This window comes from Mycteria americana, chromosome 3 (assembly GCF_035582795.1).
Source record: "Mycteria americana isolate JAX WOST 10 ecotype Jacksonville Zoo and Gardens chromosome 3, USCA_MyAme_1.0, whole genome shotgun sequence".
NCBI classification, from domain to species: Eukaryota; Metazoa; Chordata; class Aves; order Ciconiiformes; family Ciconiidae; genus Mycteria; species Mycteria americana.
Window position 1 is genome coordinate 74,733,627 of NC_134367.1, and position 17,388 is coordinate 74,751,014.

The 17,388-nt window shown below is 35.1% G+C and overlaps 1 protein-coding gene across 1 annotated transcript in view; it reads right to left on the bottom strand.

Annotated features, from left to right (window-relative positions):
* ADGB (androglobin) overlaps positions 1 to 17,388 on the bottom strand; it is a 128,740-nt gene that overhangs the window by 78,390 nt on the left and 32,962 nt on the right. The window contains exons 7-13 of the mRNA XM_075497367.1: positions 16,588 to 16,674; positions 14,653 to 14,864; positions 12,842 to 12,970; positions 6,811 to 6,905; positions 4,106 to 4,280; positions 3,221 to 3,311; positions 262 to 406 (exon numbers count right to left, since the gene is read on the bottom strand). Of these exons, the coding sequence (XP_075353482.1) occupies positions 262 to 406; positions 3,221 to 3,311; positions 4,106 to 4,280; positions 6,811 to 6,905; positions 12,842 to 12,970; positions 14,653 to 14,864; positions 16,588 to 16,674 (934 nt within the window). The remainder of the gene's footprint in view (positions 1 to 261; positions 407 to 3,220; positions 3,312 to 4,105; positions 4,281 to 6,810; positions 6,906 to 12,841; positions 12,971 to 14,652; positions 14,865 to 16,587; positions 16,675 to 17,388) is intronic.

Sequence of the window (17,388 nt, forward strand, 5' to 3'; positions counted from 1 at the left end):
AAAAAAATAAGGTTAAAACAAAAAGCATTAGGAAGATTTCCCACCCAGTACACGTCGATATAACTGTAAAGTGCAAAGAGCAGGGAAATTACTTAAATACCAGGAAAAAAAAGCTTACTGAAAAGTCTTTAAAAACCTATATTTAAGTATTAAGTATTTTCTATCCTGTGGAATATAATATTTATATAATATAATATAATATTTACCATCCTGTGGAATATAAAACTAGGTCAAGTTAAAAAAAATTAGGAAAATTATTACCTGAGAATAATCTCCTGCATTTGAGTGTCTACCACTTCGATTCATATCCACATTACTGTCAGTTACATTTTCATCACTTTCAGTAACGGAAGGGAGACAGGATGCAGAATGAAATCCTTTTTTGATGGTAGACTGTGGAAAGTGGCTAAATAATGAAAGAAAACTCAAACACTTTAATCTATACATTTACCTTCAAATGACAGTCTTCATAACCACTATTCTTAACAGAATTTTGTCAAAATAATTTGTGCCTCCTTTATTTTGACAGCTTTATAGGGCAGCACAAAATCTATATATACATATATACATATATTCCTTATCATTACTGGCTTGGCACTACACACATATCTATGCTCAGATGATGTGAACTGTTGCCCTCTTAACTAACCCTCAAAAAACCAAAACCCAAGTCAGCTGAGGAAAACTAGATGATAATGCCAGAAGTGAATACATTTCTATGGCCCCTAGACAAGAAAAACATTTATAGTGTGCACTACTTAAATAGCGGCAGGGCAAAAAAAAGTGTTTTGTGTCAGAATAGTTTTTTGTCTTTTCCCTCAAAATGGGTCTCCATAGCTACCAGACAGCTAAAACACACGATAACCAAGGAAACCTGTGCAAGGCCTATTCTGGCTATAGTAAAAGAAAGCTCTGTTGCTGACTTCAGTGGAGGCAGAAGTAAGAACTGATGGAAATATAAATAACTCTTTGCTTGTTAAGTGAACTAGGAGAACAAGATGAAAACAATGTTGCACACATGCCAATTAGACATAAATACCTAATTGTGTTATTGCAGCAATAAAGAACAGAGTGAAATGGAAGCATGTGTTATCTAACCCGCTTCTTAAGGACTCAGATAATGAAATATCAAGATCTTTAGCAGTAACACAGTCACAATTATCTTCCCTTTGAATGTTTCAAAAGATTTTGTTTGAATAAAAGCAAGAGATTAAAAACAGTTTCAGTCCCAATTGTGTATCTAAGTCCCTTATCTTATTTTGGCAGCTATATTACTTTAATGAAATGCTAATACTTGCTATATATTTTTGGTTACTACCTGTTAATTAAATCACGAGATTAAATTAGCTAATTGTCATGGAAACTTAGCACATTAAATAAACTGTCCTTGACAAAATGGGGTGAGTTGACCATGAAGCAATCTATTAAATATGAAAATACAATATAAAATATGTTAACATGCAAATACTGCAACAACTTTATTATTATCTTCTCATTCTTTTAATAACCTATTAATGGATATTGCTTAGATCATTTTTATGTATTTCTACTTCACTATTTGAAAACAAACAATAAGTAATTTAATGTATTTTTAACCAGTAAAATGCAACTGTATCAGCAAAACAATGATATTCCCAGAATATTCCAAGGTCATTTCTTCCATAGACAAATGCTGCTGTTCAAAAAAAAAAACCAACCCCAAAACCCCTCAGAAAACTCTAACTGGTTTATTATCAGCCCATCCAATCATGATGATCAAAATGCAGAACCTTTCAAGTATGTAATTTATTCAGTTTACTTAGAGATGTACTTAACAAAAGGTGTACACACCTTAAAAAAAATACACACACCTCCAACAATTTACAAATTGTTGTTGGACTCAGGCTTGAGAAAAGAAATGTCCTCCAAAATAACATAAACCTTTTGGTGTTCACTTGGTATGTGATACATTCAATGCTTCCTATGTCAGGAGTTGAGTCAGAAAAAATTCTGAGTCAGAGGACATTCTAGCAGTTGTCTACCAAATGTCCATATCATAAGCTGCAGTCTGACAAGTAATGTATTATGCAGTGGGTCATAGGAAAAAACCCAAGGCCCTTATACACTTAACGGTAATCCTTCTTTTCTTGTCAGTGAGCAAGTCTTATGCTAAATATTGAATATTGACTAGAAGTGGTGTATACATCAATTTCTGAAACTTCTTCTCTAAGACACCTTGTTTAAAGACCCTGGTTTTCATGGGTTTATAGGACTTCCAAACAGTCTTTAACACAAGGCATTTATACAAAGTTGAGGTTTGAGCATGAGCTGCTTCACCTGCACTCTCAGGCTTCTTGTAACAACTATAATGAACAGAGAATGGCCTGTTTTATTCATAAACATTAACATTAATTGTTCCATGCCAGATATGTGATGCCCATGAAAGTACTGACTAGCCTGTCAATGACCTCCTTGTTATGGCAAGAATTGAAAGAGACTGGTAGCTTGAAGAAAAATTTGAAAGATATCAAAGAATATTCCTATTTCCGGTGGAAGTGATCTATTGAATATTCTACGTCTTTGGGCCCATTGAGTAGAGAAACTGGCAAAGTGTTTTTTCCTGACAGACTTCCCTGCCCTTCAATGTCGGATGCCCTGAGAAGTGTGCATCCACCTAGGGGACTGTCTGCACAGGGTGTGACAAGTAGGGACCCACCCCTCAGGTGTGTGCATGCCCACCTCCTGGTGGGCTTTCTCACTAGCGTGTAGATTAGCAGACTGTAGGGAGCATATAAAGCTTAGAGCATCCCAACTTGCATCTCCAATAGGAGGTGTGTGCAAGTAGAAGAACCTGCACTCCCAAAAGAGAATGTGTGCTTGTAACCCAGAATACCAGGAGGATGCGTATAATTGCATGTGTATGTCTCTGTGATTAGAAGTTCTTGGGATTAGTTACAGAAAGGTGTTCAGAAGTTTGTAGGTGTTTATTAACATTTTGTAAGCATCTACTATAGTGGTTTATCTGTTATACTGCTGATATTGATCCTAAATGTACAATTCACTGATTGCCAATTAATTGTGACATCAGTAGAACAATAGAGTGCTCTGATCCTGATATGCTTTAACCTACATGAAGTGAGCGGTGTTTCCCTGTGACACAAGTAAACATCAGCCATTGCTCTTTCACAGTGAAATGGACTAACAATAGGATGTTAAGACTCAAACTTCATTGAATACTTACATGTCTGTGGGTATTGTGATAAGATTCAATTTGTAATTCAAAAATAGGCTAGCAATCTCAACATGTTCTTCAGGTTTCTTTACCACAGGCCCTGGAAAAAAGCAACTTGTTAAATATATAGTCATAAGAAATATTTAATACTGTAATTTTGACAAATAATTTCCATAGGAGACTCATCAACCCTAAATAATTCTGTTTTCCAAGTATCATCGCATACACTTGAACAGAAGAGAACAACCACGGGTGGCTTTAGGTGACATATCATGTAAAAACAAGTGCTTAACATTCTGATCCCCAGCCTGCAAGATATTAAAAGTGTGCGTAACCTATATGTAAGGTTATCCAAAGTAGCTCAAAACAACTATGGCAGCACATTCTGCCTTTGCTAATTTTCTCTGTTTCTGATCCCAGTATATTTTGCTAGCATGCCTGTAACGTTTTCTTATTCAAGCTATCTCATATCATGCATGGAACTCCATTATGTAATATAGGCAAACCCTAGAACAAGTTTACCCCTAAAACTATGAGTTGTTGCAGCAAGACTAGTCACATACTTTAAAGGTTTAAAAGGTGTTCAGAAGCTTTCATGGCTCTGCATCAGAGAGCTTCTGCTTTGCTTTGATAACACTCCCTCTTCATTTTCTCCAGTGGAGTAGAGTGCTTTTTTACAGATAAATTAAGACACTTCTCAAAGCATTTAAGAAATAATAAAGCTAAGAGGAAGTAATGCAAAATTGGCAAAAAAAAAAAAAAAGAGAGAGAAAGAGTAATCCCCAGGGAAGTTCTATTGAAATTAAGCTAACAGATGACAAGTATGGCTCTGAAAATGTTTATAACAATTAAAATCTAATTACAAATTTATTTTGGAGGTTTGAGTAGACAAACCTTGAGGTTCAGATGTCACAACAGTTTCCTTTTTCTGACGGAAAAGCTTCCAATGAGGAACCGGTGGTGGTTGTGGTAGTGCTACCAGAGGACAGGACCTCGTTCTGGTAATCAGGACAGGATGGCTATATATGTGGGAAAGCCCATATTGCCTCAGCTTCTCTGAAGAATCGGCCTATGAAACATGGAAAGATAATCTGACTGGGGTCAGCTCTCATTTCTCATCATATCTCTCTCTCAAAAAAGAACAGTATGCACACAAAAGCATCTAACAGCTTGGATAACAAATGAAACAAAAATCATTCACCTGACAAGGCTATCCAAAACCATTCTAATTAGGATTTGATATTAAGCAGAAAAAGTATAATTGAATACTTAGAAGTGTTTACATCTATTTTACTTTTCATAATAGATTCATCACTTCTTTCAACTTACTTATATAACCATATTCTTTTAGGTGCTACAGAAAAGATACAAGTGAAGCAGAATGACGATGTAAGAAAACAACAGTGACAACATTTTGTTTTAAATAAACATATTTTAAAATACTTTTTCTGAGGAAAAAGTCGTTCCTTCACGTTGAATTTATGAAGTGGCAGAATTCTAAAAGCAACTGGTCTTTTAGATAACTTGTGAAATCTCCATAATGTAATATCACTTTGAACCAATACATCATTAAAGTTAAGCATTTTATCTGCTGGTTAATTTAGAAAACACATTAAAGGCACTACAGTTGTCCCATATACCAAAGCCCTTAGCAATAGACTTAAGAGCAATTTTAGATGTGGACATTGAGTGGTGCTCTTCCCATTAAAATAATAATGGTCCAGTACTTAACATTTTTCACTACTGAAAGTTCTGTTACAATCTGTTACAAGATTTGTACATCCTTTTTATTTTAAAAATACACCTTCTTTGACTTGCTAAATAAATCACCCATAACTTATTTCTTTAGCATGTTCATCAGCAAGTCTCTGATTGCTCCTGCTCATTGTGAAATGTTCCTGAGGTTCTATAATTACAAACTGCAGAGAAGAATGTAGTTGTGGTTATTTAAAGGGAGAGGATCAAATTAAACACATTAAGGAACACAAGCAATATATCAGCCTCATTCGATCTCTGAATGTATAAACCTATATTACAGGAGTGGTGACTGGGTACACACATATTCAAACAATTCAAAAATGCAAGTTAAAACCTCTGAGATGATAAAGGATTTTGAAGATGAACAGTTAGGTGCCGTAAAGGAGAACTTGTCAGCTGCCGAGCAGGAAACACACTTGAATGACTCAACTATTGATTTTTTTCATTTTATTTGAGCAAACTTAAGACAATTAAATTCAAGCCACATCAATCCAAGGACATACACACTAGAAAGCACAGCTAAAAGGGATACTGCAAAAATTCTGGAGGGAAATTCTGGCACAACTGCAGTCAATGACAAAATTTCTTCCAAATATAGGGAGCAACTCTTATGCCAAACAATGAATCCACTCTTCCAAACTTTAATTATTTCTATCGGTGCAGTACTTCTCAGCCCCCAAAGAAAGCTTGAAAATCGTCTTTTTTAACTGAGGCCCACAAGAAATCCACTACACTTCTGTATTTAATTTCTGTCAACTTCCATTTTTCTATCAGACTTTACTAAAATACTGTTCTAGACATATAGATTCATCTGCCTCATCCTATTTGGCCTGCCATGCCTCTTTTTCAGTAATCTCTGTACCCTAACAGACTGAAGCCAAGTTTGAGACTCAAGTCCTTAGGTGGCAGAAAAGATACAACCCCATCTCACCATTTCCAGTTTGCTTTTTGATGACTAGTATTATTTATTATTAGCAAAGAGACAGTATTGTCTGAGAGGTTAAATTAATATAAATTAAAAAAAAAATCACAGAGAACAACCTAGTCTTCAAAACAGCATAAAATTCACAGCACAATTTTTGAAAAGAAAATAGTTCAAGAATTAAGAGCAGTAAAGCGTAACACCTGCAAACCATTTCTGGAAATTTCTTTATTTTATGAAGCCTATCAGTTTTATGAGAAGGCAGCTTAAATTTTAATGTTCTAATTATGATAAATATGATTTAAATGTATAAAAAATTAAATCTAATTAATAATCAACTGAAGAAAGCCTGCTCTGGCATTATAAATAGCTTTCTGTAGAGTGTGAGTGACTAAGTGGAAATTTAAGCATTGTTTTTACCCCAGCTGCATGAATTGCTACACTCTCTCCAGCTGCTTTCACCGGTTTACAACACTAATGATAGAAATTGATATAAACATGCTATTTCTTATGGGACAACATATCGGAAAATGTATATCAGAGAAGTCATTAATTGTAGTCTGAAAAAACCTGAAATTCATGTTTTTCAAGTAGTCCTTCAAATAATTAGTCTTTCAATTCAGAAGTATCTCATCATGATGCATTTTCTAGTCCACATCTAGCCTCTCCCAGGAGACTTCAGCTCCTGGGATCCAGGGGAAAGTGGAGTAAAGCTGATAAAATGAGCAGGGCTGTGGCAGGAAAATGCATGATCAGAATACAGAAGTGCTGAAATATAAATTTAACTGATAATCATTACCTGGTGACTGTTTCACTACACTAATTTTATTATTTTTGTTACAACGTGGTTGCTACAAAATGAAACACCCTGATAATAAAATACATAATGCGTTCTTGTCCTGAGAGCATAGAATCTTACCATCTGCCCTAATGAAAAAATATCCTCTTCAAACAAATGTAGTGGTATACAGCCAGCATACACGGCCATTTCTGGCTGGGTGGGCACAGAAGGTTCTACAGAGAAAACATTAACATGCTTTAGAACAGGGTAAACAGTAAATAAATTATTCTGCTTTCTCTGCCTTATTTTTATTACTCTTTTCTTTGTCTGACTCTGTTATTTCATTCAAAACAAGAGCTCACTGTAAAATACTCAGAAGAGAAGCCATGGACAGAAAAAACACATTGTTTTAATCCTTGCCTATTTAGACCATTGACAACTTTTGCATATTTTACTTCTTTTACACAAATGAATAACAGAAACGACAACCTAGAAATGCAACAGCTCTCGCCATTGTTCTTTTATTTTTCTTCAACCCTTAAAAAGACTAGTTCCTAGCACGAAGAACACGATACACATCATTTGGGCAGATGAAGTAAAAACATACTGATTGGTCAGGACTAGCTAAAGGCTTCTCACTAGTGAAAGCAAAATTTGACCTTGCCAGCAAAAGTATCAAAAGTCAGAGCTCGGGCCACTCCTGCCAATGGATATGAAGATTGAGAGAAGTAGTTTGAGAAACAGAGTGCTTGTAAACCAGGGTTACTGCTCTTACTTCTGTCAAGGAGATGGAAAAATGGAGGTAATGATGGCTGCTTCAGAAAGTGTGAGGTGGTGACCCCATAGCTCTTATCCCACATGCCTTACGGAAGCTTGTTTTCCTGTAATTCTGCCATAGGCAAGGCATAAAAGCAAGGGTATGTTTACTTTGTTACCCCTAGAAATCCGTTGCACTAGGCAACCACGCAATCGCCTCACACCTGTATCTGTGAAAGAAACCATTGTTAATTCCTGAATGATGAAGAGAAACCAAGGCTGTCTTGCTGACAGCCGGTTCACTCATGCTGAAGGGAAATTAAGAGTCTAAAAAATCTAATACTAGAAATATAGGTCTGTGGTTTGACCTAAAAGTCAGCTCAAAAAGAAGGATATCTATTTCTCTCTATTTTTCCTTAGTCATCTAAGAAAGCATGTGAAGACAGGATTTCAGTACACAGGTCGTGACACCTGTTCTTCATCAGAATGTTTTGTCTTTGTTCCCTTCAGCTCCACCACAGATACAGGATAATTGCTTCCTCTGTTTAGGAAGAATTCAACTGGAAGGTGCTCTAAGAAGAGGTATTTTCTGTGAAATGGAATAAAACAATGCTGTCTGCATACAAGGAAAAAAGGGAAAAGAAAAGAAAAAGGAAAAGAAAGGAAAAGGAAAGATAGGCGAGTGGCTGGAAAATACAATTTTTCAGACATAAAATCCATTTGTTTAGAAAGTATGCAATGTTTTTTTCTTAAAGCAGTAAGATATCTCTGCATCTTAAATATTCTTCTGGAAATTCAATTACTCAATTCAGTATAAGCTGATAGTAAGTCAAGAGTTACTTTCCAGTCGATTCTTAATATTTCTCACTACATGCTTGTGATGCCTGCGTTAATCACAGCTCTTGTGTTAGCTGTGGGTTTCAACTTATTCAAAAGCAAGGCTATAATCTAGATTTGATCTCAGACCCTACTGACATATCTGATCTGTTACAAATACAGCAGTAGTAGCTACGGTGTACTACACATTACAGAAGAGTACATGCCACAAGGCACACCGATCTCATTGCATGTGAGAAGTATTTCTCAAATAAAAGTATTTAATCAAACACCAGGTGGAATGTAAAGCTGTCATACTCAGTCCAGATGGGATGTGAAATAAAAAGTCTGCAGGGCAGACAATAAACAGTAATGAACAAATTATTTGAGCATGCAAATGATTAACCAGGCACACCACGTTCACTTTAATAATACTATTACAATAGTAGAAAGATTTTGTACATTATGCCAGTACCTTTTAAAAATAATAAATGATTTGATCATTTTTCACTGTACAAAAAATGAGGAGGATGTATGCAAATTATTTGCCACCAAGTGTAGTGTTGATTAGTGTGAATTCAGCATCTAGGGAAACTAGTTAAAACCGATAGCCTTGATAAAATTGTATTATTAGATGAAAAATGTTATAACATATGGTACAACAAAACAGTTAGATTCAGCAAAGCCTATTATTTATATCCATCAGTCTGGATTTAAGAATTCTGCGGTGCTTTGTTAAAGATTTCTGATTCCTTGTAGCTGCTTATGTTTCACATTTGTGGCTTTGCAAATTCACCTACAGGGAGTGTGTACTACACAATCTGAATAAATTTTCAGTCCCTGGGAAAAGGGAAAGTATCATTTGAATTGATCCATGTAATATATAATCTATCCAGCCACTTAAAAAGAAAGGCCAAAGAATGAAAACTGTTGTTTGTAATATTCTTAACCATTTTTATTCTTTAAAAAATCATGGGTTTGGAAGACTTGCAAAAAAATTTCTCACTATATCTTAAGGTTTCTCTTAAATATTTATTTGTCAGATGAGCTGATGCTGAGTTTTAACTTTCCAAAACACTTCAGCTGGCTTTCAATATCCTTCTTGTCAGGTGCGCAGCTCATATTTTAACCTCTGTTGTTGTGTTAGGCATGGATTAGCTTTGCCTATTGGCGAGTATTTTGTAAGTCTTCAGAAAAATGACCTATGTGCTTTTCAGAATTGACATAAATATTGCAGAATGGTAATATACATTTGAAAAACCAGAACAAAATATTAGGCTCTGGTCCCTACTTATAAATGAAAACTCTTTTGAATAGGCAAAAGGAAAATGAAAAGAACTTCACAGTTGTGTGTTATGTATATCTCATTGACTCTGATGGTAACATTTCAGATCTACTTGTATGACTTCAGAAATTTTTAAACATAATAATAATAATCTCCCAACACTTCTGTGACATAGAAAGTGACATAGAAAATATTATTATCTCTCATTACAAAACTGTTATCAAGGCACAATGAGACTTAGCAAAAATAAATGGCTGGTTTGTAGAACAAACTCCCAAATTTCTGGCTAGTGCCCTCTCCAGTGGAACAGCATTCCCTTTCCAGCAGTTCAGAAATTATTAGGAAAACCATTAGTCTAGAAACACAAATGGAAAGTAGCGTGGCGGGTCTTTATAGGAACAAGGGGCCTAAGTAGCTCATATCATATCACCATAAAAACTCTTTATGGAATGAATGGACGCCCTAGGTATGAAAGGACAAACAGTTACTAGAAGAAAAGGCTAATGAGTGGAAAAGTGCAGATTGTGTGCTAAAACGGGCCGGTAGGAATGTATGAATTGTCTACAAAAGCTGTCTTCCCAAGGACTGGCTGGCTGATAAGCCACAGGACCAAAGAGCTGGTTGCTCTTGGGAAGAGCCCTGGCTGATCAGGTGAAGGGCTTGTCATTCTGCTGGATCCACACAATAGAATGAATAGCGAAACAGGTTCAATGCTTCAAGGATCCTGCAACTCATGTTGTATTTGGGGGGTGCAGCAGGCATTGGTCTGAGTGCGCAAGTGATTCAGAACTGTATTTATACGTTTGTATAGGGTCTAGCTGGGGTGGAACTAACTTTCTTCAAAGCAGCTCGTATGGTGCTGTGTTTTAGATATGTGACCAAACCAGCGTTGATAACGCACCAATGTGTCAGCTATTGCTGAACATAGTTTCTCACTTCGCTGCCCCAGCGAGTAGGCTGGGGGTGGGCAAGAGGGTCAGTCCTTCTGATTCTCTCCCCTATCCCGCTGGTGGGGAGTGTGTGAGCGACTGAGTGGCGGGGCTTAGCTGCCAGACGGCATCAACCCACCACAACATTATAACCCACACAAAATCAAAAGCCTGCAAAAGAAGTTTCCGAATACTTAGAAGTAACTGGTATGTCAATGTGTATGAAACTAAACAAGGTAATGAATATACAAGGTAATGAATACAAAAGGTTTTGCCATTTTAGAAGTAAAATGTAAGTAAGTGATATCAAGGGTAGTTAAATACTTCTTTAGAAATAATTCATATTTATCACAGAAAGAAGAACAATTCCCTTAAAGTCCTCACACTCAATAGGTAGCGTGAAAACTTGCAGCAGGGAAATAAGCACTTCTATGGTACTGGAAACGAAATACTTTTCAAGCCGCTTACATTAAAAAAAAAAAAAAAAAAAAAAAGCTGTTGCATTAAGTAAAGTCGCTGTTACAAAATTCCCAAGAACAATTCGGAAACTTTTTACAACTACTAATTCTGGAGTCTGACTTTGAACCTAGCCCTAGTTTCAAATGTTACTTTATGCACAAAAATGGTTCTACTGTCCTGGGTCACTCTCTGCAGACCATCTGTCTCATAAAGCCTGCAAGCTTCTTCTGTTGTGGCTACAATCTCACAACAAAAATGCATTTTAATTCAGTATTATTTCAAATTGCAGTTCTTTTTTTTTGTTTCTTTGCAGTCTAATAATCTTAAATTTGCTCCATGTCTTACAGCCTCTGACTTTACAATCTCCACATTTACTTCTATTCAAATTCTTATCAAGTTTATTAGTGAGATATCTACCTCTTACTCTTTTTCAAAACTCTTTTCTGGTTCAGACCTAGGATAAAAGTGTTCTCTGACCATTGTATTTGAGCCCTGAACTAATAATCTTTCCAAATAACCTCTTCACAGGCCACTAACTATCTTTCAGAAAACACCATAAACTGTGCTTTAAATGGCAGAACAAAGATCAAAATGTCATGTGGTTCTTTGTGTGGAAACACTGCCTGATGATTTTTAATGCTCTTTCACTCATTTCACACAATTTCTAGAATTCATCACTTGGATCCTTCTGCTTCTCCTTTGCTTTCTTTTCCCCACAATGTTCTTGAGTACTGGGCATATTCCTTATATACATGTGAAATGCCTTATTTCCTATTCCACAACTACTACCACTAAAGCAAACTATGTTCCTGCGATACATTTTAAAATTTACTGCTGTTTAACTCCTTTAGTAGTATCTAAGGCAGGAATTCAAATGAATATATCTGCTGATGACAAACAGCAATATTGGTTTGATATAAATTAAAATTATGTAAACCACCATTTTTAATCAGGATTTAAATCAAGAAGCAGGAATCCAGTTTTCATAGCAAGTTTCATTCTTTTTATACATTTTTACTTTGTAGTTATTTTCCCAAAGAAAGATGCTCTACCTATTCTTACCTGTTGATTTGCAACTAGATAATATTCCAGTTAATAAATATGTTTCCTTCTGCTAGCCATTTAGAAATGCTACATGTATGCAAATACAAGCAACGACAAAAGCAAATCAGCTTAATGTACATTTATGAAGACTTTCTATGCTTTATGACAGTAAGCATGACATTTCTTATTGACTGATTATTTACAAGTATATTTATAACATATATACATTATATACACAAGCATTTACTTGTGGTTTGTTTAAATTGTATTTTTTAAAAAAAAAATTAATTTTAATGCACAAAGCAAGAATTTACTTAATTTTTGAGCTATCATGAACGTAACAATACAAAAAATAAATTCATCAAAATATATTTCCAGGATAGAGAAAACAAATTTATTAAACAATTAAATCACGGAGTGAATTCTAATGAAAATTTCTGGCCACCTTGTACCCCTGCCCTTCAACAAAGATGCATTCCTGCTTTTTCCAACTGCAATTTACTGAATAAGGCAGATATTGAACAAACAAGTTATTAGAGAGGAAGATTTTTTTTTTTAATACAGAAAGACAGGTAACCACTAGAAGAAATATTGTTCCTACATGGCTGGCCAGCAACTTCCAAATATTCTGCATAGCATTACCTTACATTTTGACATCAAACACAAATTACTGCAATACTGTTCTTAATAGAAGTTATAGGATTTTAATAGGTTATAGTGGCTTCAGTCTGTAATGCAGCCTGTAAAGAATTGCAATTTTTTTAACAAATTAGTATATTTAACCTCCCCCCAATTAAGTTCAAAACCAAATAAAAGCAAAGCCCTTTGCTTTAAATATATCTCCTGTTCTTATTTTTAGCTTCAAAAGAATAGGACTTACTTTCAGTTAAGGCCTGAAGAGAATGTTGGGCTTCTGACAACATTTGTGAAGGCTGAACTGCTAACTTGTTTTTTTCTTTTTCTCCTTCTCTGCTTTTCTTCTTTCCAATTTCTCTCTGCTCTGCTTTTTCTATTAAGCAAAATAAAGATGAAATATTTTTCTTTTTCAGGCACAAACTTTCAGTCATAAAGTCTCACACTCTGTAAATGCTTTAATGACATTTTAGATAAATTAAAAAAAAAAAAATCAACCACAAATTATTCCAGTCAGAAGAGTTGAGATACAATAAAGAACTAATGTCAAAAATAATGTTTAAAAAATTTTTAAATAAATGTTTTTAAAAAAATTTTTAAAAAATGTTTAAATAATGTCAAAACTAATGTTTAAAAAATAAATAAATAAAAAAAATTCTTAAGGTGTAAACACAGATTTACTGAGAAGGGGCCAGGAAGGCTTCAGTCCCACCTTCCAGTTAGTGCAGAACTCTCATGTCCCTGCTATAATGTTTGGAATTCCTGAATTCCTGGCACTGTGTCAAATATTTTCTTCATGTCCCTGCTCCCATGCATCAGTAATTTCCAAAATAATCTAACATAGATGAGGCATAGGTTCCCAACGGACATGGAAGAAGAAAGTCTCCCACAGTCAGAACCTTCTTTCAAGCCTTAGAACTTAGACTACAGGAAAAATTTCTAATTAAAAAAATCCCAAACATTAATAGAGCATCAGAACACAGCTTGTAGCCTCAGAGCTGGAGACTACAGAGCTGTATTGTAATAGAATCCTTCCCTGATTCTTTGCTGTTTCAGTTACTAATAGAATTTCTAAGTCTTAGGCAGGATTAAATTTACAAAGTTTTCTGGGAATAAATTACAGCACCCTGCTGGATGAATGACAGTGCTGTTCCCAGTGACTTCATCCCTGTGCATGTCCATTCCAAACTCTGAAATACCTACTACAGTGGTGGGTGGGTCATAAAATGATAGCAAGAATTCCTAAGAAAAGACAATACGCCCTCAGCCAGGTCTCGTCTAATATTTTTATAACACTTTTGACATTAGGACTAAGTATTTGGGATTCAAAGTGGGGAATGCAGGGATTTTTTTTTTAATCTAGGAAGAAATAGAAATTACAGTATAGGATTTGTACCTTTCAAAGACATTAGAAGTGTTGTGAAATTGCATCCATGCCTTCAAGTTAAAAACAGCAGCTAAGAAAACTCAGTCTCAAATATAAATATTGAAGAATAATATACTGGAACAAATAAGTTTCTAAACCCATGTTTTTTCATTTAAATGTAAATAGGACTAGCAGCTCTTGAAGAAAATTAATATCTATACCTAGTAGCATAAAGAGAAAAGTTGCTACAAATAAAAATGCAGGTAGACATTAGAACATACTTGTCAGAACCCTCTGTAGGTAATCAGGCTTTGTAACATCCATTATGAAATGTATAATTTATTGATGGTCAGAGCAGTGTTGCCTTTGGAGATACTGTAACCTCTCTGATTGTTATCCCTCTGCAGGGAACCAGTCTTTAGAGAAATGGCTGTGACACAGAGCTAACACTTCTCTGCCATGAAATGAAGCTGTTTTCATAAAATAAGAGACTATACTGCTTCTAATGAGATCTATAGTTAAAACAAAACTTTTTTGAATTTACACCATTCCAACATGTTCAGTGTTCATTCCAACAACAAACCCACAGAGTTGCATGTGGCATAATAAAGACATATAAATTCAAAGCCCGAGGTTATGTTAACTTTATTTATGCTTGGCCTACAAAAATAACACTACCTAAAATTACAGACCTTTGCCAATTTTATCAGCTTTCTCTGCTTTCTCAGGTTTATCTGACTGCTTATTCACAGATGAAACTTCATTTTTTAACTCTGAGACTTTGGTCTCTTTAGGTTTTGTATCTGACTGAGGAATATCAAGTTCTGGAGTTTTCTTATTTGGCAACTTGAATTCTGGCACAATCTCTTTCAAAAAGCCCCACACTTTGTCCAAGTATCCAGGCCTTTAAAAACAAACACACGTATATGTCAATGATAATGATATTTGCAATAAAAAAAAGAAAGTGTGAATTTCATTTAGACAACACTATACTACAACTGACAGTACAACTCTTAGAAAAGTTACTGGGTTATTTTAGTTGATAAAACACACTTGCCTGATTTTGTGTATCAGCCAATTTGTTAAGAGACACATTATGGACAGATCCATAAAGAAAGAGATAGTGGTTAGAGAAGCATGTAAATAATGTAAAAAAATCCTTTCTAAAGCTTTTCAGCAGATAAAAGTTGCAGCAGGGAAATTTGCAGACCACTTTGCAACTACACCATATAATAACTTGATTCTGGCTCTGTACATTAAAAACCTTCTCAAAGGTACTTCCAAACTAGGTTTCCCTAACTGCTTCAGTACAGGTAGTTCCATGCCTCTTCCACCGATTCCACCAGTTACAACAGCTTTTTGATACGACATGACAGTTGCAGCCACACGGATTCTCCACAGAAACTCAGTGATTCCACAAATAATCTAAAACTGAATGAATTGTTCAGGGCCATGAATAAGTTTCATGCAAGCTAACTGCATGCAACCTTTTTTTTTACAAAAATAAAATAATTGATTATACAATGAGCTAAAGCCATCTTATACTACTATTGCAAAGACTCTGTGGTATTCACATTTTCTTATTCCAGAATATAATGTATGTGCAGTAAGTGCCAGATTCGTGAATACTATTTTTTGCTGTTGCAAATGTAAAACTAACTACATAAAGAAACAAAATTTAGGTTACGTAGATTTCTAAGTCCATGGGATACATACACGGTACTGTAAGACACAAATATATCAAAAACCTAAATTGAAAGCATAGCTTGGGACATAAAAATCGCTGAAATAAGGGTTAAAATAGCCCTTCACTGATTTCATACTGAATAGTGTTATAAATAAACAATTATACCCAAATAAATTATATATAAACCAAAACTATTTGTTATCTATGTATTCATTAGAATGTATATGTATCAAATGTATCAAATTGCAAAAAAGTGTAATTTAAAAATTTGTATATGTATCAAATGTATCAAAAGGCAAAAAAGTGTAATTTAAAAAAAAGTCTAGATATTTAGAGCCTGTATCCTGGTCATTCATTCAGTAAAAAGAATGTCAAGCTGGAAAAATAGGATGCCTGTTCTTTAAAACCACAAAATGGACATAAACAGAGGAAACAAAAAATATTATTATAGGTTGGAAATACAATTTTTGGTTGGAAATAAAAATATATCAACTGTTCCAATTTACAAGGTGAAAGCACCATACTAGCTGAAGTTGATTACTTCCAAATTCATGATGTATACTTTCTATAGTACATTCAGATATAAAATTATTATTACTTGCAGACATTTTGTATCTGTGTACTAGATGAAACATAGATTTCTCTAACCCTGTTTTCACCACAGTGTTTAATATTAATTAAAAATAAATTAATTTTATAAAGAATAGGCATCGGCTTAACATGATAAATAGCTTTACAAGCAACTGTATGACGTACAAAGAAAAACACAATAAAATTGCATTCCTTGAAGGCACATTTCTCAAGTGCCAGAAGTAAAAAAATGTACACTTCCCAAAATTGATGCCGAAGGACTTTTGGGGCTCAGCTTTATTTTTCATAATGCCTTGTAGAATTAAATATTAAACAACTAATATGTAAATTGTTTAATAGAAAAACTTACTGGAGAGGAATAACTTCTGGTATCCATCCAGTCAGTGTATGTAGAACTGTAAATTCCTCCAGCTCTCTTTTTCCAGTTTCCTGTATACTGGAAGACAAAACCAGGCATTATACAGAATTATAATATAACCAACTCACAGCAAACTCTGTAGTCTACATTGCTTTCTGTAGGAGCAAGCCATACACAAACAGAATAGCTTGCTGAAAAACAAGTTGTTACTTGCAATTTTAGGAGTTTCCCTATCCACTGCTGACAACTAGCCTACAAAGTCAAAGTCAAATTTGCTTTTATGCCTTTGCATCAGGCCCATTATTTTAGTGTTCTCTCTGGTACAATGGGCATAGTTTCAACATTGTTACCAAGCATACTATATATACTTGCACACAGTAAAGCCTGTTTTTACGGGGTTGGAGATGTGACTTTGAAATCCCCCACGCTAGAAGAGGGATGTGAATCTAGAACTTCCATCTCCTGAGCAGCTGCGCTAACTCCCAGGTTATTATGCATGAGTTGGCTGTATTTCCAGTGTACCACTCTCCACTCTTTCAAAGTGATACAGTCTCCTACTCTCTGGAGAGACTTCTGCCTGTAGATCCTAAGAGGACCGAGGCTAAAGATGCCAGCACTTGGCCGTGACAAACCCTTGTGCTCTGGAGAAACACAGTATTTCAAACATGTTCCTGCAAACAGAGCTTCCCAAAGGGCAGCTCTAGGCAACTCCCTGGCCTGTGTAGAAGTACTTCAGACCACTCTTCCAACAAACACAACTTCATATGACCAGAACAGGGAAGCTTGACTACC